Here is a 24,239-nt window from a genome sequence, read left to right as displayed (position 1 = left end):
TACCAATGTCTTTAGCCACAGCCTTTAGCCACAGCCTTTAGCAATCAGCCTTTAGCCACAGCCTTTAGCCACAGCCTTTAGCCACCAGCCTTTAGCCATCAGCCATCAGCCTTTAGCCATCAGCCTAGAAGGACTAGAGTGACCAGTTATAATATCCCCTCTGGCTGTAGCAGGCCCAGTTATCCCCTCTAGCTGGTGCAGGCCCAGTTATCCCCTCTAGCTGGTGCAGGCCCAGTTATCCCCTCTGGCTGTAGCAGGCCCAGTTATCCCCTCTGGCTGTAGCAGGCCCAGTTATCCCCTCTAGCTGTAGCAGGCCCAGTTATCCCCTCTAGCTGTAGCAGGCCCAGTTATCCCCTCTGGCTGTAGCAGGCCCAGTTATCCTCTCTGGCTGTAGCAGGCCCAGTTATCCCCTCTGGCTGTAGCAGGCCCAGTTATCCTCTCTGACTGTAGCAGGCCCAGTTATCCCCTCTGGCTGTAGCAGGCCCAGTTATCCCCTCTGGCTGTAGCAGGCCCAGTTATCCCCTCTGACTGTAGCAGGCCCAGTTATCCTCTCTGACTGTAGCAGGCCCAGTTATCCCCTCTGGCTGTAGCAGGCCCAGTTATCCTCTCTGACTGTAGCAGGCCCAGTTATCCCCTCTAGCTGTAGCAGGCCCAGTTATCCCCTCTGGCTGTAGCAGGCCTAGTTATCCCCTCTGGCTGTAGCAGGCCCAGTTATCCTCTCTGACTGTAGCAGGCCCAGTTATCCCGTCTAGCTGTAGCAGGCCCAGTTATCCCCTCTAGCAGATACTGTATTGAAGAGTGTATGTGTGTTTGTGCACATGTGAGTTGGTGGATGCATGTGCATGTCTGAGCGTGTTTGTGTTTACGTACACGTGTTCAGTGCGCGTGACTGCTTACCTGCACAGTTTTTCACCTGCACTCCCGGGTCCTGGTCAGTAGGGGGCGGTAGCGTCACTGTTGATTTTGTCACCGTGCCTAGATAGAGGCCAGAGAGGAAAAGGAAAGGCCTTTTAGTGGTTGGAGAATGGGTGCAACCCTCATACCCCAGGACCATCAACATTGACTTTAAACTTGATCCTGATGCTTCCAACACTAACATCCCACTCACACTCCAGAGAACTGGGGAAACACTGGAAGAGTTCCGTTATTCCGTTTGTTTTAGATTGCTAGATTGTGATTGTTCTGCTCTCTCCTCCACCCGTTTGTGTGTGTGCGTGTGTCTGTGTGGAAACATGCTCTGAAACATCATTTTCTCAATTTCCTCAGACATTATAATGACTTAAGGAAGGTAGTAACATAATGTTTCTGGAGATCAGATTTGCGGAGTAAACATTCCTGTGTGTGTGTGTGTGTGTGTGTGTGTGTGTGTGTGTGTGTGTGTGTCTGTGTGTGCTCGTTGTGTGGGAGTGTTCTCTCTAGCTGAGGTGAGAGCCGGGGCAGTGGAAACCTGGCTGACTACAGACTGGGTTGGTAGATTTATAGGCTGCATAAAATATCTCATCTCATTCATCAACCCTCTACAACAGTTGTGAAGCTCAGCATCTGACCGCTGGGGTACCTGAGCCAGTCTCACCCAGCGACACACATATACACACACACACACACACACACACACACACAGGGTTATGAGACAGACCGTCTGGTTGTTGGTGTAACTGAGTGTTACTCTGTAGTAAATGTATTGTCCGTGAGAGACACCACTCTGTTTCTTCTCTGTCATCTCTGGTGTGCCCTCGTTCACTTCCCCTCCAAGATTTAAGAGTGTTTGATTGATGTCGAGCGACTGCCATATTTCTTTCCTATGGGCCCTGGTCAAAACCACTGCACTATGTAGGGAGTAGGATGCCATTTGGGATGTAGCCCAATGCTTTAACATTCTTGAGGGGGGAGTGAATGTGTGCACACTTCATATATTAGGGAAAGAATATAGGGATCTGGACAATGTCGTTACTCTCCTGGGTTATACCCCCTCTCATATAGGATATCTCTTCACCAACGATAGGTTACACAATCAATCATTTCTGGAGAACTAGCTGGGCATATATCTATGTATACAGCCCATATATAACCACACACACACACACAGAGTGCAGGCCGTATGTCACTACTGTGGTAGCGACTACTACTGGACCAAATAAATCAGATAAGATGTAGTTGTGGGGGAAGCCAGTGGAGAAAGCCCTGTTATTTATCAGAGCTGGGTGCAGTACACACTGTGGGCCTTGGACAATGACAATACCATACCATGCATGGTGAATCTGCACCTACAATATGCATACAACAGTATATGCATACCCCTTCAAATTAGTAGATTAGGCTATTTCAGCAACACCCGTTGCTGACAGGTGTATAATCGAACACACAGCCATGCAATCTCCACAGACAAACATTGGCTTGTATAATGGCCTGTACTGAAGAGCTCAGTGACTTTCAATGTGGCACCGTCATAGGATGCCACCTTTCCAAGCAGTCAGTTTGTACAATTTCTGCCGTGCTAAATGGTCTGTCCTCGGTGGCAACACTCACTACCGAGTTCCAAACTGCCTCTGGAAGAAACGTCAGCACAACAACTGTTCGTGAGGAGCTTCATGAGATGGGTTTCTATGGCGAGCAGCCCCACACAAGCCTAAGATCACCATGCGCAATGCCAAGCGTCGGCTGGAGAGGAGTAAAGCTCACCGCCGGACTCTGGAGCAGTGGAAACACGTTTTCTGGAGTGATGAATCACCCTTCACCATCTGGCAGTCCAACGGACAATTCTGGGTTTGGCAGATGCAAGGAGAATGCATAGTGCCTGTTTTTCATGGTTCGGGCCCCTTAGTTGCAGTGAAGGAAAATATTAACACTACAGCATACAATGACATTTTAGACAATTCTGTGCTTCCAACTTTGTGGCAACAGTTTGGGGAAGGCCCTTTGCTGTTTCAGCATGACAATACCCCCATGCATAAAGCGAGGTCCATATAGAAATGGTTTGTCGAGATCGGTGTGGAAGAACTTGACTGGCCTGCACAGACCCCTAACCTCAACCCCATTGAAAACCATTAGGATGAATTGGAATGCTGACTGCGAGCCAGGCCTAATCTCCCAACATCTGTGCCCGACCTCACTAACGCTCTTGTGGCTGAATGGAAGAAAGTCCCCGCAGCAATGTTCCAACATCTAGTGGAAAGCCTTCCCAGAAGAGTGGAGGCTGTTATAGCAGCAAAGGGGGGGAACCAACTCCATACTAAAGCCCATGATTCTGGAATGAGATGTTCAACGAGCAGGTGTCCACATACTGGTGGTCATGCAGTGTATTAAAGGGAATGAGATGTTCAACGAGCAGGTGTCCACATACTGGTGGTCATGCAGTGTATTAAAGGGAATGAGATGTTCAACGAGCAGGTGTCCACATACTGGTGGTCATACAGTGTATTAAAGGGAATGAGATGTTCAACGAGCAGGTGTCCACATACTGGTGGTCATGCAGTGTATCTGGATTAAAGGGAATGAGATGTTCAACGAGCAGGTGTCCACATACTGGTGGTCATGCAGTGTATTAAAGGGAATGAGATGTTCAACGAGCAGGTGTCCACATACTGGTGGTCATGCAGTGTATCTGGATTAAAGGGAATGAGATGTTCAACGAGCAGGTGTCCACATACTGGTGGTCATGCAGTGTATCTGGATTAAAGGGAATGAGATGTTCAACGAGCAGGTGTCCACATACTGGTGGTCATGCAGTGTATTAAAGGGAATGAGATGTTCAACGAGCAGGTGTCCACATACTGGTGGTCATGCAGTGTATTAAAGGGAATGAGATGTTCAACGAGCAGGTGTCCACATACTGGTGGTCATGCAGTGTATCTGGATTAAAGGGAATGAGATGTTCAACGAGCAGGTGTTCACATACTGGTGGTCATGCAGTGTATCTGGATTAAAGGGAATGAGATGTTCAACGAGCAGGTGTCCACATACTGGTGGTCATGCAGTGTATCTGGATTAAAGGGAATGAGATGTTCAACGAGCAGGTGTCCACATACTGGTGGTCATGCAGTGTATTAAAGGGAATGAGATGTTCAACGAGCAGGTGTCCACATACTGGTGGTCATGCAGTGTATTAAAGGGAATGAGATGTTCAACGAGCAGGTGTCCACATACTGGTGGTCATGCAGTGTATCTGGATTAAAGGGAATGAGATGTTCAACGAGCAGGTGTTCACATACTGGTGGTCATGCAGTGTATCTGGATTAAAGGGAATGAGATGTTCAACGAGCAGGTGTCCACATACTGGTGGTCATGCAGTGTATCTGGATTAAAGGGAATGAGATGTTCAACGAGCAGGTGTCCACATACTGGTGGTCATGCAGTGTATCTGGATTAAAGGGAATGAGATGTTCGAGGAGCAGGTGTCCACATACTGGTGGTCATGCAGTGTATCTGGATTAAAGGGAATGAGATGTTCGAGGAGCAGGTGTCCACATACTGGTGGTCATGCAGTGTATCTGGATTAAAGGGAATGAGATGTTCAACGAGCAGGTGTCCACATACTGGTGGTCATGCAGTGTATCTGGATTAAAGGGAATGAGATGTTCGAGGAGCAGGTGTCCACATACTGGTGGTCATGCAGTGTATCTGGATTAAAGGGAATGAGATGTTCGAGGAGCAGGTGTCCACATACTGGTGGTCATACAGTGTATCTGGATTAAAGGGAATGAGATGTTCAACGAGCAGGTGTCCACATACTGGTGGTCATACAGTGTATCTGGATTAAAGGGAATGAGATGTTCGAGGAGCAGGTGTCCACATACTGGTGGTCATGCAGTGTATCTGGATTAAAGGGAATGAGATGTTCAACGAGCAGGTGTCCACATACTGGTGGTCATGGAGTGTATTAAAGGGAATGAGATGTTCAACGAGCAGGTGTCCACATACTGGTGGTCATACAGTGTATTAAAGGGAATGAGATGTTCAACGAGCAGGTGTCCACATACTGGTGGTCATGCAGTGTATCTGGATTAAAGGGAATGAGATGTTCAATGAGCAGGTGTCCACATACTGGTGGTCATACAGTGTATTAAAGGGAATGAGATGTTCAACGAGCAGGTGTCCACATACTGGTGGTCATGCAGTGTATCTGGATTAAAGGGAATGAGATGTTCAACGAGCAGGTGTTCACATACTGGTGGTCATACAGTGTATCTGGATTAAAGGGAATGAGATGTTCAACGAGCAGGTGTCCACATACTGGTGGTCATGCAGTGTATTAAAGGGAATGAGATGTTCGAGGAGCAGGTGTCCACATACTGGTGGTCATACAGTGTATCTGGATTAAAGGGAATGAGATGTTCGAGGAGCAGGTGTCCACATACTGGTGGTCATGCAGTGTATCTGGATTAAAGGGAATGAGATGTTCAATGAGCAGGTGTCCACATACTGGTGGTCATACAGTGTATTAAAGGGAATGAGATGTTCAACGAGCAGGTGTCCACATACTGGTGGTCATGCAGTGTATCTGGATTAAAGGGAATGAGATGTTCAACGAGCAGGTGTTCACATACTGGTGGTCATGCAGTGTATCTGGATTAAAGGGAATGAGATGTTCAACGAGCAGGTGTCCACATACTGGTGGTCATGCAGTGTATCTGGATTAAAGGGAATGAGATGTTCGAGGAGCAGGTGTCCACATACTGGTGGTCATGCAGTGTATCTGGATTAAAGGGAATGAGATGTTCAACAAGCAGGTGTCCACATACTGGTGGTCATGCAGTGTATCTGGATTAAAGGGAATGAGATGTTCAACGAGCAGGTGTCCACATACTGGTGGTCATGCAGTGTATCTGGATTAAAGGGAATGAGATGTTCGAGGAGCAGGTGTCCACATACTGGTGGTCATGCAGTGTATCTGGATTAAAGGGAATGAGATGTTCAACGAGCAGGTGTCCACATACTGGTGGTCATACAGTGTATCTGGATTAAAGGGAATGAGATGTTCGAGGAGCAGGTGTCCACATACTGGTGGTCATGCAGTGTATCTGGATTAAAGGGAATGAGATGTTCAACGAGCAGGTGTCCACATACTGGTGGTCATGCAGTGTATTAAAGGGAATGAGATGTTCAACGAGCAGGTGTCCACATACTGGTGGTCATGCAGTGTATTAAAGGGAATGAGATGTTCAACGAGCAGGTGTCCACATACTGGTGGTCATGCAGTGTATCTGGATTAAAGGGAATGAGATGTTCAACGAGCAGGTGTCCACATACTGGTGGTCATGCAGTGTATCTGGATTAAAGGGAATGAGATGTTCAACGAGCAGGTGTCCACATACTGGTGGTCATGCAGTGTATTAAAGGGAATGAGATGTTCAACGAGCAGGTGTCCACATACTGGTGGTCATGCAGTGTATTAAAGGGAATGAGATGTTCAACGAGCAGGTGTCCACATACTGGTGGTCATGCAGTGTATCTGGATTAAAGGGAATGAGATGTTCAACGAGCAGGTGTTCACATACTGGTGGTCATGCAGTGTATCTGGATTAAAGGGAATGAGATGTTCAACGAGCAGGTGTTCACATACTGGTGGTCATGCAGTGTATCTGGATTAAAGGGAATGAGATGTTCAACGAGCAGGTGTCCACATACTGGTGGTCATGGAGTGTATTAAAGGGAATGAGATGTTCAACGAGCAGGTGTCCACATACTGGTGGTCATACAGTGTATTAAAGGGAATGAGATGTTCAACGAGCAGGTGTCCACATACTGGTGGTCATGCAGTGTATCTGGATTAAAGGGAATGAGATGTTCAATGAGCAGGTGTCCACATACTGGTGGTCATACAGTGTATTAAAGGGAATGAGATGTTCAACGAGCAGGTGTCCACATACTGGTGGTCATGCAGTGTATCTGGATTAAAGGGAATGAGATGTTCAACGAGCAGGTGTTCACATACTGGTGGTCATACAGTGTATCTGGATTAAAGGGAATGAGATGTTCAACGAGCAGGTGTCCACATACTGGTGGTCATGCAGTGTATTAAAGGGAATGAGATGTTCGAGGAGCAGGTGTCCACATACTGGTGGTCATACAGTGTATCTGGATTAAAGGGAATGAGATGTTCGAGGAGCAGGTGTCCACATACTGGTGGTCATGCAGTGTATCTGGATTAAAGGGAATGAGATGTTCAATGAGCAGGTGTCCACATACTGGTGGTCATACAGTGTATTAAAGGGAATGAGATGTTCAACGAGCAGGTGTCCACATACTGGTGGTCATGCAGTGTATCTGGATTAAAGGGAATGAGATGTTCGAGGAGCAGGTGTCCACATACTGGTGGTCATGCAGTGTATCTGGATTAAAGGGAATGAGATGTTCAACAAGCAGGTGTCCACATACTGGTGGTCATGCAGTGTATCTGGATTAAAGGGAATGAGATGTTCAACGAGCAGGTGTCCACATACTGGTGGTCATGCAGTGTATCTGGATTAAAGGGAATGAGATGTTCGAGGAGCAGGTGTCCACATACTGGTGGTCATGCAGTGTATCTGGATTAAAGGGAATGAGATGTTCAACGAGCAGGTGTCCACATACTGGTGGTCATACAGTGTATCTGGATTAAACGGAATGAGATGTTCGAGGAGCAGGTGTCCACATACTGGTGGTCATGCAGTGTATCTGGATTAAAGGGAATGAGATGTTCAACGAGCAGGTGTCCACATACTGGTGGTCATGCAGTGTATTAAAGGGAATGAGATGTTCAACGAGCAGGTGTCCACATACTGGTGGTCATGCAGTGTATTAAAGGGAATGAGATGTTCAACGAGCAGGTGTCCACATACTGGTGGTCATGCAGTGTATCTGGATTAAAGGGAATGAGATGTTCAACGAGCAGGTGTCCACATACTGGTGGTCATGCAGTGTATCTGGATTAAAGGGAATGAGATGTTCAACGAGCAGGTGTCCACATACTGGTGGTCATGCAGTGTATTAAAGGGAATGAGATGTTCAACGAGCAGGTGTCCACATACTGGTGGTCATGCAGTGTATTAAAGGGAATGAGATGTTCAACGAGCAGGTGTCCACATACTGGTGGTCATGCAGTGTATCTGGATTAAAGGGAATGAGATGTTCAACGAGCAGGTGTTCACATACTGGTGGTCATGCAGTGTATTAAAGGGAATGAGATGTTCAACGAGCAGGTGTCCACATACTGGTGGTCATGCAGTGTATCTGGATTAAAGGGAATGAGATGTTCAACGAGCAGGTGTCCACATACTGGTGGTCATGCAGTGTATCTGGATTAAAGGGAATGAGATGTTCAACGAGCAGGTGTCCACATACTGGTGGTCATGCAGTGTATTAAAGGGAATGAGATGTTCAACGAGCAGGTGTCCACATACTGGTGGTCATGCAGTGTATTAAAGGGAATGAGATGTTCAACGAGCAGGTGTCCACATACTGGTGGTCATGCAGTGTATCTGGATTAAAGGGAATGAGATGTTCAACGAGCAGGTGTTCACATACTGGTGGTCATGCAGTGTATCTGGATTAAAGGGAATGAGATGTTCAACGAGCAGGTGTTCACATACTGGTGGTCATGCAGTGTATCTGGATTAAAGGGAATGAGATGTTCAACGAGCAGGTGTCCACATACTGGTGGTCATGGAGTGTATTAAAGGGAATGAGATGTTCAACGAGCAGGTGTCCACATACTGGTGGTCATACAGTGTATTAAAGGGAATGAGATGTTCAACGAGCAGGTGTCCACATACTGGTGGTCATGCAGTGTATCTGGATTAAAGGGAATGAGATGTTCAATGAGCAGGTGTCCACATACTGGTGGTCATACAGTGTATTAAAGGGAATGAGATGTTCAACGAGCAGGTGTCCACATACTGGTGGTCATGCAGTGTATCTGGATTAAAGGGAATGAGATGTTCAACGAGCAGGTGTTCACATACTGGTGGTCATACAGTGTATCTGGATTAAAGGGAATGAGATGTTCAACGAGCAGGTGTCCACATACTGGTGGTCATGCAGTGTATTAAAGGGAATGAGATGTTCGAGGAGCAGGTGTCCACATACTGGTGGTCATACAGTGTATCTGGATTAAAGGGAATGAGATGTTCGAGGAGCAGGTGTCCACATACTGGTGGTCATGCAGTGTATCTGGATTAAAGGGAATGAGATGTTCAATGAGCAGGTGTCCACATACTGGTGGTCATACAGTGTATTAAAGGGAATGAGATGTTCAACGAGCAGGTGTCCACATACTGGTGGTCATGCAGTGTATCTGGATTAAAGGGAATGAGATGTTCGAGGAGCAGGTGTCCACATACTGGTGGTCATGCAGTGTATCTGGATTAAAGGGAATGAGATGTTCAACAAGCAGGTGTCCACATACTGGTGGTCATGCAGTGTATCTGGATTAAAGGGAATGAGATGTTCAACGAGCAGGTGTCCACATACTGGTGGTCATGCAGTGTATCTGGATTAAAGGGAATGAGATGTTCGAGGAGCAGGTGTCCACATACTGGTGGTCATGCAGTGTATCTGGATTAAAGGGAATGAGATGTTCAACGAGCAGGTGTCCACATACTGGTGGTCATACAGTGTATCTGGATTAAACGGAATGAGATGTTCGAGGAGCAGGTGTCCACATACTGGTGGTCATGCAGTGTATCTGGATTAAAGGGAATGAGATGTTCAACGAGCAGGTGTCCACATACTGGTGGTCATGCAGTGTATTAAAGGGAATGAGATGTTCAACGAGCAGGTGTCCACATACTGGTGGTCATGCAGTGTATTAAAGGGAATGAGATGTTCAACGAGCAGGTGTCCACATACTGGTGGTCATGCAGTGTATCTGGATTAAAGGGAATGAGATGTTCAACGAGCAGGTGTCCACATACTGGTGGTCATGCAGTGTATCTGGATTAAAGGGAATGAGATGTTCAACGAGCAGGTGTCCACATACTGGTGGTCATGCAGTGTATTAAAGGGAATGAGATGTTCAACGAGCAGGTGTCCACATACTGGTGGTCATGCAGTGTATTAAAGGGAATGAGATGTTCAACGAGCAGGTGTCCACATACTGGTGGTCATGCAGTGTATCTGGATTAAAGGGAATGAGATGTTCAACGAGCAGGTGTTCACATACTGGTGGTCATGCAGTGTATCTGGATTAAAGGGAATGAGATGTTCAACGAGCAGGTGTTCACATACTGGTGGTCATGCAGTGTATCTGGATTAAAGGGAATGAGATGTTCAACGAGCAGGTGTCCACATACTGGTGGTCATGCAGTGTATCTGGACTAAAGGGAATGAGATGTTCAACGAGCAGGTGTCCACATACTGGTGGTCATGCAGTGTATCTGGATTAAAGGGAATGAGATGTTCGAGGAGCAGGTGTCCACATACTGGTGGTCATGCAGTGTATCTGGATTAAAGGGAATGAGATGTTCGAGGAGCAGGTGTCCACATACTGGTGGTCATACAGTGTATCTGGATTAAAGGGAATGAGATGTTCAACGAGCAGGTGTCCACATACTGGTGGTCATACAGTGTATCTGGATTAAAGGGAATGAGATGTTCGAGGAGCAGGTGTCCACATACTGGTGGTCATGCAGTGTATCTGGATTAAAGGGAATGAGATGTTCGAGGAGCAGGTGTCCACATACTGGTGGTCATGCAGTGTATCTGGATTAAAGGGAATGAGATGTTCAACGAGCAGGTGTCCACATACTGGTGGTCATGGAGTGTATTAAAGGGAATGAGATGTTCAACGAGCAGGTGTCCACATACTGGTGGTCATACAGTGTATTAAAGGGAATGAGATGTTCAACGAGCAGGTGTCCACATACTGGTGGTCATGCAGTGTATCTGGATTAAAGGGAATGAGATGTTCAATGAGCAGGTGTCCACATACTGGTGGTCATACAGTGTATTAAAGGGAATGAGATGTTCAACGAGCAGGTGTCCACATACTGGTGGTCATGCAGTGTATCTGGATTAAAGGGAATGAGATGTTCAACGAGCAGGTGTTCACATACTGGTGGTCATACAGTGTATCTGGATTAAAGGGAATGAGATGTTCAACGAGCAGGTGTCCACATACTGGTGGTCATGCAGTGTATTAAAGGGAATGAGATGTTCGAGGAGCAGGTGTCCACATACTGGTGGTCATACAGTGTATCTGGATTAAAGGGAATGAGATGTTCGAGGAGCAGGTGTTCACATACTGGTGGTCATGCAGTGTATCTGGATTAAAGGGAATGAGATGTTCGAGGAGCAGGCGTCCACATACTGGTGGTCATGCAGTGTATCTGGATTAAAGGGAATGAGATGTTCAACGAGCAGGTGTCCACATACTGGTGGTCATGCAGTGTATCTGGATTAAAGGGAATGAGATGTTCAACGAGCAGGTGTCCACATACTGGTGGTCATACAGTGTATCTGGATTAAAGGGAATGAGATGTTCAACGAGCAGGTGTCCACATACTGGTGGTCATGCAGTGTATCTGGATTAAAGGGAATGAGATGTTCGAGGAGCAGGTGTCCACATACTGGTGGTCATGCAGTGTATCTGGATTAAAGGGAATGAGATGTTCGAGGAGCAGGTGTCCACATACTGGTGGTCATGCAGTGTATCTGGATTAAAGGGAATGAGATGTTCAACGAGCAGGTGTCCACATACTGGTGGTCATGCAGTGTATCTGGATTAAAGGGAATGAGATGTTCAACGAGCAGGTGTCCACATACTGGTGGTCATGCAGTGTATCTGGATTAAAGGGAATGAGATGTTCAACGAGCAGGTGTTCACATACTGGTGGTCATACAGTGTATCTGGATTAAAGGGAATGAGATGTTCAACGAGCAGGTGTTCACATACTGGTGGTCATGCAGTGTATCTGGATTAAAGGGAATGAGATGTTCGAGGAGCAGGTGTCCACATACTGGTGGTCATGCAGTGTATCTGGATTAAAGGGAATGAGATGTTCGAGGAGCAGGTGTTCACATACTGGTGGTCATGCAGTGTGTCTGGATTAAAGGGAATGAGATGTTCGAGGAGCAGGTGTTCACATACTGGTGGTCATACAGTGTATCTGGATTAAAGGGAATGAGATGTTCAACGAGCAGGTGTCCACATACTGGTGGTCATGCAGTGTATCTGGATTAAAGGGAATGAGATGTTCAACGAGCAGGTGTTCACATACTGGTGGTCATGCAGTGTATCTGGATTAAAGGGAATGAGATGTTCGAGGAGCAGGTGTTCACATACTGGTGGTCATGGAGTGTATCTGGATTAAAGGGAATGAGATGTTCAACGAGCAGGTGTCCACATACTGGTGGTCATGCAGTGTATCTGGATTAAAGGGAATGAGATGTTCGAGGAGCAGGTGTCCACATACTGGTGGTCATGCAGTGTATCTGGATTAAAGGGAATGAGATGTTCAACAAGCAGGTGTCCACATACTGGTGGTCATGCAGTGTATCTGGATTAAAGGGAATGAGATGTTCAACGAGCAGGTGTCCACATACTGGTGGTCATGCAGTGTATCTGGATTAAAGGGAATGAGATGTTCGAGGAGCAGGTGTCCACATACTGGTGGTCATGCAGTGTATCTGGATTAAAGGGAATGAGATGTTCAACGAGCAGGTGTCCACATACTGGTGGTCATACAGTGTATCTGGATTAAAGGGAATGAGATGTTCGAGGAGCAGGTGTCCACATACTGGTGGTCATGCAGTGTATCTGGATTAAAGGGAATGAGATGTTCAACGAGCAGGTGTCCACATACTGGTGGTCATGCAGTGTATCTGGATTAAAGGGAATGAGATGTTCAACGAGCAGGTGTCCACATACTGGTGGTCATACAGTGTATCTGGATTAAAGGGAATGAGATGTTCGAGGAGCAGGTGTCCACATACTGGTGGTCATGCAGTGTATCTGGATTAAAGGGAATGAGATGTTCAACGAGCAGGTGTCCACATACTGGTGGTCATACAGTGTATCTGGATTAAAGGGAATGAGATGTTCAACGAGCAGGTGTCCACATACTGGTGGTCATGCAGTGTATCTGGATTAAAGGGAATGAGATGTTCAACGAGCAGGTGTCCACATACTGGTGGTCATGCAGTGTATTAAAGGGAATGAGATGTTCGAGGAGCAGGTGTCTACATACTGGTGGTCATGCAGTGTATCTGGATTAAAGGGAATGAGATGTTCAACGAGCAGGTGTCCACATACTGTTGGTCATGCAGTGTATCTGGATTAAAGGGAATGAGATGTTCAATGAGCAGGTGTCCACATACTGGTGGTCATGCAGTGTATCTGGATTAAAGGGAATGAGATGTTCGAGGAGCAGGTGTCCACATACTGGTGGTCATGCAGTGTATCTGGATTAAAGGGAATGAGATGTTCGAGGAGCAGGTGTCCACATACTGGTGGTCATGCAGTGTATCTGGATTAAAGGGAATGAGATGTTCGAGGAGCAGGTGTCCACATACTGGTGGTCATACAGTGTATCTGGATTAAAGGGAATGAGATGTTCAACGAGCAGGTGTCCACATACTGGTGGTCATGCAGTGTATCTGGATTAAAGTAATGGCAGCATTGTAATGGAGAGTGTGTATTCTAACAGCTCCAACAGTGTTGTAGCAGCTGCATGGTAGTGTGGTCTATGTTCCAACGGGCTTCCTGACTGTCCTTTAGCCTGCAGGAGTGCAGAGGGAGATGACTTTGGAGCCATGACAGACCCACACCTCACACACTGCCCCGTCTCAGTGTGCCTCAGTTGTTGATCAAGCCAAACAGAGCCATCTGTAATAATTAGTCATGTTGGCTGGCTCTAGGTAGGAACCATAAACTGAGATGTTAGAGGCTAGCCTCCACTTCTGTTCCTGTTTCTGGGACTGTTTCTCTTTAGGAAGTCATCCGTGGAGGGCTTTTGTGTGTCCGTGTGTGCATTGGTATTGTTACCATGGCTACAAGCCTCAGGCTGCCCGATTGCACCCTTGCTACATCCCATCAGCCACTGCTGCGTGACCTGGCTGCTTCCCTCAGAACTCCACTATTAGGCCAGCTCTGAATGTGTGGGCAGAGAACACACACACACACACATACCATAGCAGCCAAGTCACCAATGAAGCCATTCCCTTTCCACTGTTTTAACCCCGCTGTAGTTTACCCAGGGGCATCAGAGCAGAACCACAACAAATTATAAACCTTAGCCACTCATCTGCATCACACACACACACACACTTACACACGCACATACAAGTGCGCATGTACAAGTGCACACACACACTTACACACTTTCAAGCATACACACACACACGTACAAGTGCACACACACACTTACAAACACACACATCAGACACACACACTCTGAACCTCTGGTCCTGATGTGAAATAAATAAATAACCGGTTCCATTTTCATAATGTTTCTTCCTGACCGTGTGATGCAGAGTACTGTAGAGGTGGTTCAACAGGAGAGTGTGTAACTGTGCTGTAGAGGTGGTTCAACAGGAGAGTGTGTAACTGTGCTGTAGAGGTGGTTCAACAGGAGAGGGTGTAACTGTGCTGTAGAGGTGGTTCAACAGGAGAGGGTGTAACTGTGCTGTAGAGGTGGTTCAACAGGAGAGGGTGTAACTGTGCTGTAGAGGTGGTTCAACAGGAGAGGGTGTAACTGTGCTGTAGAGGTGGTTCAACAGGAGAGGGTGTAACTGTGCTGTAGAGGTGGTTCAACAGGAGAGTGTGTAACTGTGCTGTAGAGGTGGTTCAACAGGAGAGTGTGTAACTGTGCTGTAGAGGTGGTTCAACAGGAGAGTGTGTAACTGTGCTGTAGAGGTGGTTCAACAGGAGAGGGTGTAACTGTGCTGTAGAGGTGGTTCAACAGGAGAGTGTGTAACTGTGCTGTAGAGGTGGTTCAACAGGAGAGTGTGTAACTGTGCTGTAGAGGTGGTTCAACAGGAGAGTGTGTAACTGTGCTGTAGAGGTGGTTCAACAGGAGAGTGTAACTGTGCTGTAGAGGTGGTTCAACAGGAGAGTGTGTAACTGTGCTGTAGAGGTGGTTCAACAGGAGAGTGTAACTGTGCTGTAGAGGTGGTTCAACAGGAGAGTGTGTAACTGTGCTGTAGAGGTGGTTCAACAGGAGAGTGTGTAACTGTGCTGTAGAGGTGGTTCAACAGGAGAGTGTGTAACTGTGCTGTAGAGGTGGTTCAACAGGAGAGGGTGTAACTGTGCTGTAGAGGTGGTTCAACAGGAGAGTGTGTAACTGTGCTGTAGAGGTGGTTCAACAGGAGAGTGTGTAACTGTGCTGTAGAGGTGGTTCAACAGGAGAGTGTGTAACTGTGCTGTAGAGGTGGTTCAACAGGAGAGGGTGTAACTGTGCTGTAGAGGTGGTTCAACAGGAGAGTGTGTAACTGTGTTGTAGAGGTGGTTCAACAGGAGAGGGTGTAACTGTGCTGTAGAGGTGGTTCAACAGGAGAGTGTGTAACTGTGCTGTAGAGGTGGTTCAACAGGAGAGGGTGTAACTGTGCTGTAGAGGTGGTTCAACAGGAGAGGGTGTAACTGTGCTGTAGAGGTGGTTCAACAGGAGAGTGTGTAACTGCTGTAGAGGTGGTTCAACAGGAGAGTGTGTAACTGTGCTGTAGAGGTGGTTCAACAGGAGAGTGTGTAACTGTGTTGTAGAGGTGGTTCAACAGGAGAGGGTGTAACTGTGCTGTAGAGGTGGTTCAACAGGAGAGTGTGTAACTGTGCTGTAGAGGTGGTTCAACAGGAGAGTGTGTAACTGTGCTGTAGAGGTGGTTCAACAGGAGAGGGTGTAACTGTGCTGTAGAGGTGGTTCAACAGGAGAGTGTGTAACTGTGCTGTAGAGGTGGTTCAACAGGAGAGTGTGTAACTGTGCTGTAGAGGTGGTTCAACAGGAGAGGGTGTAACTGTGCTGTAGAGGTGGTTCAACAGGAGAGTGTGTAACTGTGCTGTAGAGGTGGTTCAACAGGAGAGTGTGTAACTGTGCTGTAGAGGTGGTTCAACAGGAGAGTGTGTAACTGTGCTGTAGAGGTGGTTCAACAGGAGAGGGTGTAACTGTGCTGTAGAGGTGGTTCAACAGGAGAGTGTGTAACTGTGTTGTAGAGGTGGTTCAACAGGAGAGGGTGTAACTGTGCTGTAGAGGTGGTTCAACAGGAGAGGGTGTAACTGTGCTGTAGAGGTGGTTCAACAGGAGAGTGTGTAACTGTGCTGTAGAGGTGGTTCAACAGGAGAGTGTGTAACTGTGCTGTAGAGGTGGTTCAACAGGAGAGTGTAACTGTGCTGTAGAGGTGGTTCAACAGGAGAGTGTGTAACTGTGCTGTAGAGGTGGTTCAACAGGAGAGGGTGTAACTGTGCTGTAGAGGTGGTTCAACAGGAGAGTGTAACTGTGCTGTAGAGGTGGTTCAACAGGAGAGTGTGTAACTGTGCTGTAGAGGTGGTTCAACAGGAGAGTGTAACTGTGCTGTAGAGGTGGTTCAACAGGAGAGTGTGTAACTGTGCTGTAGAGGTGGTTCAACAGGAGAGTGTGTAACTGTGTTGTAGAGGTGGTTCAACAGGAGAGGGTGTAACTGTGCTGTAGAGGTGGTTCAACAGGAGAGGGTGTAACTGTGTTGTAGAGGTGGTTCAACAGGAGAGGGTGTAACTGTGCTGTAGAGGTGGTTCAACAGGAGAGTGTGTAACTGTGTTGTAGAGGTGGTTCAACAGGAGAGGGTGTAACTGTGCTGTAGAGGTGGTTCAACAGGAGAGGGTGTAACTGTGCTGTAGAGGTGGTTCAACAGGAGAGGGTGTAACTGTGCTGTAGAGGTGGTTCAACAGGAGAGGGTGTAACTGTGCTGTAGAGGTGGTTCAACAGGAGAGTGTAACTGTGCTGTAGAGGTGGTTCAACAGGAGAGGGTGTAACTGTGCTGTAGAGGTGGTTCAACAGGAGAGTGTGTAACTGTGCTGTAGAGGTGGTTCAACAGGAGAGTGTGTAACTGTGCTGTAGAGGTGGTTCAACAGGAGAGGGTGTAACTGTGCTGTAGAGGTGGTTCAACAGGAGAGGGTGTAACTGTGCTGTAGAGGTGGTTCAACAGGAGAGTGTGTAACTGTGCTGTAGAGGTGGTTCAACAGGAGAGTGTGTAACTGTGCTGTAGAGGTGGTTCAACAGGAGAGTGTAACTGTGCTGTAGAGGTGGTTCAACAGGAGAGTGTGTAACTGTGCTGTAGAGGTGGTTCAACAGGAGAGTGTGTAACTGTGCTGTAGAGGTGGTTCAACAGGAGAGTGTGTAACTGTGCTGTAGAGGTGGTTCAACAGGAGAGGGTGTAACTGTGCTGTAGAGGTGGTTCAACAGGAGAGTGTGTAACTGTGCTGTAGAGGTGGTTCAACAGGAGAGTGTGTAACTGTGCTGTAGAGGTGGTTCAACAGGAGAGGGTGTAACTGTGCTGTAGAGGTGGTTCAACAGGAGAGGGTGTAACTGTGATGGAAATTTGGAGCCAGCTTGGCTGGACGTATTTTTGCGCATTCTTTCGAAGTTCAAATATCCTGTGGAGTTTTCCTGGCCAAGTGTTATCCATCTTAGTCCAGGTGACCCTCTGTGTGCTCACCCCTCCTCCCTCCCTACATCTCTACCTCCTATTCTCCTCTTCTGGGAGAGAGAGAGAATATTCACTGCAAGTGTCTCTTTGAGAGGACACTAAGCAGCACTTGACATAATGGGGTTTTGAAGTAGTTTGTTTTCCTCAGTGGAAGCTCTTTATTCCTAGTGACAGGTGTTTTTGATCTGGACACAAACACACAGGCCGTCATATATTCTAGTTACTCACATTAGGTCTGTTGTCAGACGCTAGGCTCTTATAGGCTGTGACGGCCAGGGTCACTAAGTTCAGAACAGCACCAGTCTATGTACACTGCTAGGGGACGCTTTCATGTTGTTAACACAAGTGTTTCCACCTCTCTCTCTTTGACATTCAGGAATTGATTTGAGGCAGGAAAGGAGGAAGTAGTTTCTCTTTCTCATTCTTTCTCTTAGATATTCAGTCATTTATTTGAGACAAGAAAGGAGGACTGTTGTGATGTACTTAGAGAGAGAAAGCAAAAAGAGACCAACAGAGATGAGCTGTCAATGTCCTAAGGTCTCTCTGTCTGTGGACTCAAACCCAACTGGTCCTCTGTCGTCTAAAGTGGCCTCCTCCTCATCACGTCTCCTCAGAGAGAGAGAGCTGTATACTTCTCATGGCAGGAGAAGAAAAACAGTTTGTTTCTCTCTGGGTAAATAGGAAATGTCAGGGTTGGATGCTCCAGAAAAGAACTTAGCAGGAAATCACTCCAAGGCTTCTGAAATTAAGGGCCTGAATTAGATGCTGTGGTGCAATTTGCCAGCGACAAATGGATTCGAGGCACAAGTGTGTGTGTGTGTAAAGTTTATCTGCCTGTTTGTGTGTGTTTGTATGTGTGTGTGGTGAGTGAGTGAGAGAGAGAGAAATACAGACATTCTGTTGCCAGCTTACTAATGATGCATAAGAGCTGACAGGAGACATTCTGTCTGGAAATGGTTTGGAGTTTAAAAACGGCTCTTGAAACATCTTATTGCCGCCACATTGACTATTGGGAATATTTGTTTGCATGCAGGTGTTGCTCTTCTCCTTTAGGCATTCAGAATACACTGACTCTGCAGCAATGGATGTATCCCAGCTGGTACCCTAAGAATGCACTACTATTGACCAGGGCCCATAGGAAGCTATGAAGGGAAAAGGGTGCCATTTGGGACACAGATCATGTTATTCATTACATCCCAAAAGGCTTGTTTTTCAGAGTACTGAATTAGAATCTGTTGTTTCACAGTGTATAGAAGACACAGTTAGAATCTGTTGTTTCACAGTGTATAGAAGACACAGTTAGAATCTGTTGTTTCACAGTGTATAGAAGACAGTTAGAATCTGTTGTTTCACAGTGTATAGAAGACAGTTAGAATCTGTTGTTTCCCAGTGTATAGAAGACACAGTTAGAATCTGTTGTTTCACAGTGTATAGAAGACAGTTAGAATCTGTTGTTTCACAGTGTATAGAAGACACAGTTAGAATCTGTTGTTTCCCAGTGTATAGAAGACACAGTTAGAATCTGTTGTTTCACAGTGTATAGAAGACACAGTTAGAATCTGTTGTTTCACAGTGTATAGAAGACAGTTAGAATCTGTTGTTTCACAGTGTATAGAAGACACAGTTAGAATCTGTTGTTTCACAGTGTATAGAAGACAGTTAGAATCTGTTGTTTCACAGTGTATAGAAGACAGTTAGAATCTGTTGTTTCACAGTGTATAGAAGACACAGTTAGAATCTGTTGTTTCACAGTGTATAGAAGACACAGTTAGAATCTGTTGTTTCTCAGTGTATAGAAGACACAGTTAGAATCTGTTGTTTCACAGTGTATAGAAGACACAGTTAGAATCTGTTGTTTCCCAGTGTATAGAAGACAGTTAGAATCTGTTGTTTCCCAGTGTATAGAAGACACAGTTAGAATATGTTGTTTCACAGTGTATAGAAGACAGTTAGAATCTGTTGTTTCCCAGTGTATAGAAGACACAGAATCTGTTGTTTCACAGTGTATAGAAGACAGTTAGAATCTGTTGTTTCACAGTGTATAGAAGACACAGTTAGAATCTGTTGTTTCCCAGTGTATAGAAGACACAGTTAGAATCTGTTGTTTCACAGTGTATAGAAGACACAGTTAGAATCTGTTGTTTCACAGTGTATAGAAGACACAGTTAGAATCTGTTGTTTCACAGTGTATAGAAGACAGTTAGAATCTGTTGTTTCCCAGTGTATAGAAGACACAGTTAGAATCTGTTGTTTCACAGTGTATAGAAGACACAGTTAGAATCTGTTGTTTCACAGTGTATAGAAGACACAGTTAGAATCTGTTGTTTCCCAGTGTATAGAAGACAGTTAGAATCTGTTGTTTCCCAGTGTATAGAAGACAGTTAGAATCTGTTGTTTCCCAGTGTATAGAAGACACAGTTAGAATCTGTTGTTTCACAGTGTATAGAAGACACAGTTAGAATCTGTTGTTTCTCAGTGTATAGAAGACACAGTTAGAATCTGTTGTTTCACAGTGTATAGAAGACACAGTTAGAATCTGTTGTTTCCCAGTGTATAGAAGACAGTTAGAATCTGTTGTTTCCCAGTGTATAGAAGACACAGTTAGAATATGTTGTTTCACAGTGTATAGAAGACAGTTAGAATCTGTTGTTTCCCAGTGTATAGAAGACACAGAATCTGTTGTTTCACAGTGTATAGAAGACAGTTAGAATCTGTTGTTTCACAGTGTATAGAAGACACAGTTAGAATCTGTTGTTTCCCAGTGTATAGAAGACACAGTTAGAATCTGTTGTTTCACAGTGTATAGAAGACACAGTTAGAATCTGTTGTTTCACAGTGTATAGAAGACACAGTTAGAATCTGTTGTTTCACAGTGTATAGAAGACACAGAATCTGTTGTTTCACAGTGTATAGAAGACACAGTTAGAATCTGTTGTTTCCCAGTGTATAGAAGACAGTTAGAATCTGTTGTTTCACAGTGTATAGAAGACACAGTTAGAATCTGTTGTTTCACAGTGTATAGAAGACACAGTTAGAATCTGTTGTTTCACAGTGTATAGAAGACACAGTTAGAATCTGTTGTTTCCCAGTGTATAGAAGACAGTTAGAATCTGTTGTTTCACAGTGTATAGAAGACAGTTAGAATCTGTTGTTTCACAGTGTATAGAAGACAGTTAGAATCTGTTGTTTCCCAGTGTATAGAAGACAGTTAGAATCTGTTGTTTCACAGTGTATAGAAGACACAGTTAGAATCTGTTGTTTCCCAGTGTATAGAAGACACAGTTAGAATCTGTTGTTTCACAGTGTATAGAAGACACAGTTAGAATCTGTTGTTTCACAGTGTATAGAAGACAGTTAGAATCTGTTGTTTCCCAGTGTATAGAAGACACAGTTAGAATCTGTTGTTTCACAGTGTATAGAAGACACAGTTAGAATCTGTTGTTTCCCAGTGTATAGAAGACAGTTAGAATATGTTGTTTCACAGTGTATAGAAGACACAGTTAGAATCTGTTGTTTCCCAGTGTATAGAAGACACAGTTAGAATCTGTTGTTTCACAGTGTATAGAAGACACAGTTAGAATCTGTTGTTTCACAGTGTATAGAAGACACAGTTAGAATCTGTTGTTTCCCAGTGTATAGAAGACACAGTTAGAATATGTTGTTTCACAGTGTATAGAAGACACAGTTAGAATCTGTTGTTTCACAGTGTATAGAAGACAGTTAGAATCTGTTGTTTCCCAGTGTATAGAAGACACAGTTAGAATCTGTTGTTTCACAGTGTATAGAAGACACAGTTAGAATCTGTTGTTTCACAGTGTATAGAAGACACAGTTAGAATCTGTTGTTTCCCAGTGTATAGAAGACAGTTAGAATCTGTTGTTTCACAGTGTATAGAAGACACAGTTAGAATCTGTTGTTTCCCAGTGTATAGAAGACAGTTAGAATCTGTTGTTTCACAGTGTATAGAAGACAGTTAGAATCTGTTGTTTCACAGTGTATAGAAGACACAGTTAGAATCTGTTGTTTCCCAGTGTATAGAAGACACAGTTAGAATCTGTTGTTTCACAGTGTATAGAAGACACAGTTAGAATCTGTTGTTTCACAGTGTATAGAAGACAGTTAGAATCTGTTGTTTCCCAGTGTATAGAAGACACAGTTAGAATCTGTTGTTTCCCAGTGTATAGAAGACAGTTAGAATCTGTTGTTTCCCAGTGAATAGAAGACACAGTTAGAATCTGTTGTTTCCCAGTGTATAGAAGACAGTTAGAATCTGTTGTTTCACAGTGTATAGAAGACAGTTAGAATCTGTTGTTTCACAGTGTATAGAAGACACAGTTAGAATCTGTTGTTTCACAGTGTATAGAAGACACAGTTAGAATCTGTTGTTTCCCAGTGTATAGAAGACACAGTTAGAATCTGTTGTTTCACAGTGTGTAGAAGACACAGTTAGAATCTGTTGTTTCCCAGTGTATAGAAGACACAGTTAGAATCTGTTGTTTCACAGTGTATAGAAGACAGTTAGAATCTGTTGTTTCCCAGTGTATAGAAGACACAGTTAGAATCTGTTGTTTCACAGTGAATAGAAGACACAGTTAGAATATGTTGTTTCCCAGTGTATAGAAGACAGTTAGAATCTGTTGTTTCACAGTGTATAGAAGACAGTTAGAATCTGTTGTTTCACAGTGTATAGAAGACACAGTTAGAATCTGTTGTTTCCCAGTGTATAGAAGACACAGTTAGAATCTGTTGTTTCCCAGTGTATAGAAGACACAGTTAGAATCTGTTGTTTCACAGTGTATAGAAGACACAGTTAGAATCTGTTGTTTCACAGTGTATAGAAGACACAGTTAGAATCTGTTGTTTCACATTGTATAGAAGACACAGTTAGAATCTGTTGTTTCTCAGTGTATAGAAGACAGTTAGAATCTGTTGTTTCCCAGTGTATAGAAGACACAGTTAGAATCTGTTGTTTCACAGTGTATAGAAGACAGTTAGAATCTGTTGTTTCCCAGTGTATAGAAGACAGTTAGAATCTGTTGTTTCACAGTGTATAGAAGACACAGTTAGAATCTGTTGTTTCCCAGTGTATAGAAGACAGTTAGAATCTGTTGTTTCACAGTGTATAGAAGACAGTTAGAATCTGTTGTTTCCCAGTGTATAGAAGACACAGTTAGAATCTGTTGTTTCTCAGTGTATAGAAGACACAGTTAGAATCTGTTGTTTCACAGTGTATAGAAGACACAGTTAGAATCTGTTGTTTCCCAGTGTATAGAAGACAGTTAGAATCTGTTGTTTCACAGTGTATAGAAGACACAGTTAGAATCTGTTGTTTCACAGTGTATAGAAGACACAGTTAGAATCTGTTGTTTCACAGTGTATAGAAGACACAGTTAGAATCTGTTGTTTCCCAGTGTATAGAAGACACAGTTAGAATATGTTGTTTCCCAGTGTATAGAAGACACAGTTAGAATCTGTTGTTTTACAGTGTATAGAAGACACAGTTAGAATATGTTGTTTCCCAGTGAATAGAAGACACAGTTAGAATCTGTTGTTTCCCAGTGTATAGAAGACACAGTTAGAATATGTTGTTTCCCAGTGTATAGAAGACACAGTTAGAATCTGTTGTTTCCCAGTGTATAGAAGACACAGTTAGAATATGTTGTTTCCCAGTGTATAGAAGACACAGTTAGAATATGTTGTTTCACAGTGTATAGAAGACAGTTAGAATCTGTTGTTTCACAGTGTATAGAAGACACAGTTAGAATCTGTTGTTTCCCAGTGTATAGAAGACACAGTTAGAATATGTTGTTTCCCAGTGTATAGAAGACACAGTTAGAATCTGTTGTTTCACAGTGTATAGAAGACAGTTAGAATCTGTTGTTTCACCGTGTATAGAAGACACAGTTAGAATATGTTGTTTCACAGTGTATAGAAGACAGTTAGAATCTGTTGTTTCCCAGTGTATAGAAGACACAGTTAGAATCTGTTGTTTCCCAGTGTATAGAAGACACAGTTAGAGTCTGTTGTTTCCCAGTGTATAGAAGACACAGTTAGAATCTGCTCCTTGTTAAGAGGCAGAGCCTGGACAGCTTTGAGTAGGGAGAGAGAACTAGAGCAAGGGAAAGAGAGAAAACAAGGGAATGATAAAGACAGAAAGGGATGGAGAGGAGAGAGCAGTCTGTTACCCCCTATAGTCATTCAGCACAGATGGACAGACCAGCTTGTAGTCTGTATTTAATAGTACATTCACAAAGGACCCTTAGGTTTTTCCAGTCGGTCAATGTTCTGATTTGTTCTACAGCCGTTAGGGTGCCAGGTGTGGTATCTTGCTGGTACGTTCGGATGCTGGTGTTTTGCTATTGTGTATCACTAACTTGACCATCTGTTACTAATAATACAATCTAAAGAGGAAACATATCAAAGTGATGGTATTGTGTTAATGTGTATTAATGTGTTGTCATTGTGTGTGTTCTCCAGGCAGCTCCAACAGCAGCAGCAGGCAGAGCTGGAGGTCCATCAGAGAGACGGCCTGACAGCCTACGACCTATCACAGGTACCCCACAGAACCCCTATAGCTGCCTGTTGATAATACAACATATAACAGTGTGTCTTCCCTATACCCACTGTACCCAGTGTAGCTTACTTACCTGTCC

General features: G+C 44.7%; 1 protein-coding gene across 6 annotated transcripts in view; it reads left to right on the top strand.

Moving 5' to 3' along the window:
* The window catches only part of LOC110506172 (aryl hydrocarbon receptor nuclear translocator 2), a 126,809-nt gene that overhangs the window by 71,417 nt on the left and 31,153 nt on the right, over positions 1 to 24,239 (top strand). For all 6 annotated transcript variants that reach the window (XM_036963456.1, XM_036963453.1, XM_036963452.1 and 3 more), the window contains one exon: positions 24,064 to 24,139. In XM_036963456.1, coding sequence (XP_036819351.1) covers positions 24,064 to 24,139 — 76 coding nt within the window. The remainder of the gene's footprint in view (positions 1 to 24,063; positions 24,140 to 24,239) is intronic.

The sequence above is a fragment of the Oncorhynchus mykiss genome, chromosome 26 (assembly GCF_013265735.2).
Source record: "Oncorhynchus mykiss isolate Arlee chromosome 26, USDA_OmykA_1.1, whole genome shotgun sequence".
Taxonomy (NCBI): Eukaryota; Metazoa; Chordata; class Actinopteri; order Salmoniformes; family Salmonidae; genus Oncorhynchus; species Oncorhynchus mykiss.
The sequence above is the reverse complement of the archived record's forward strand: the minus strand, read 5'-3'. Positions and strand labels throughout refer to the sequence as shown.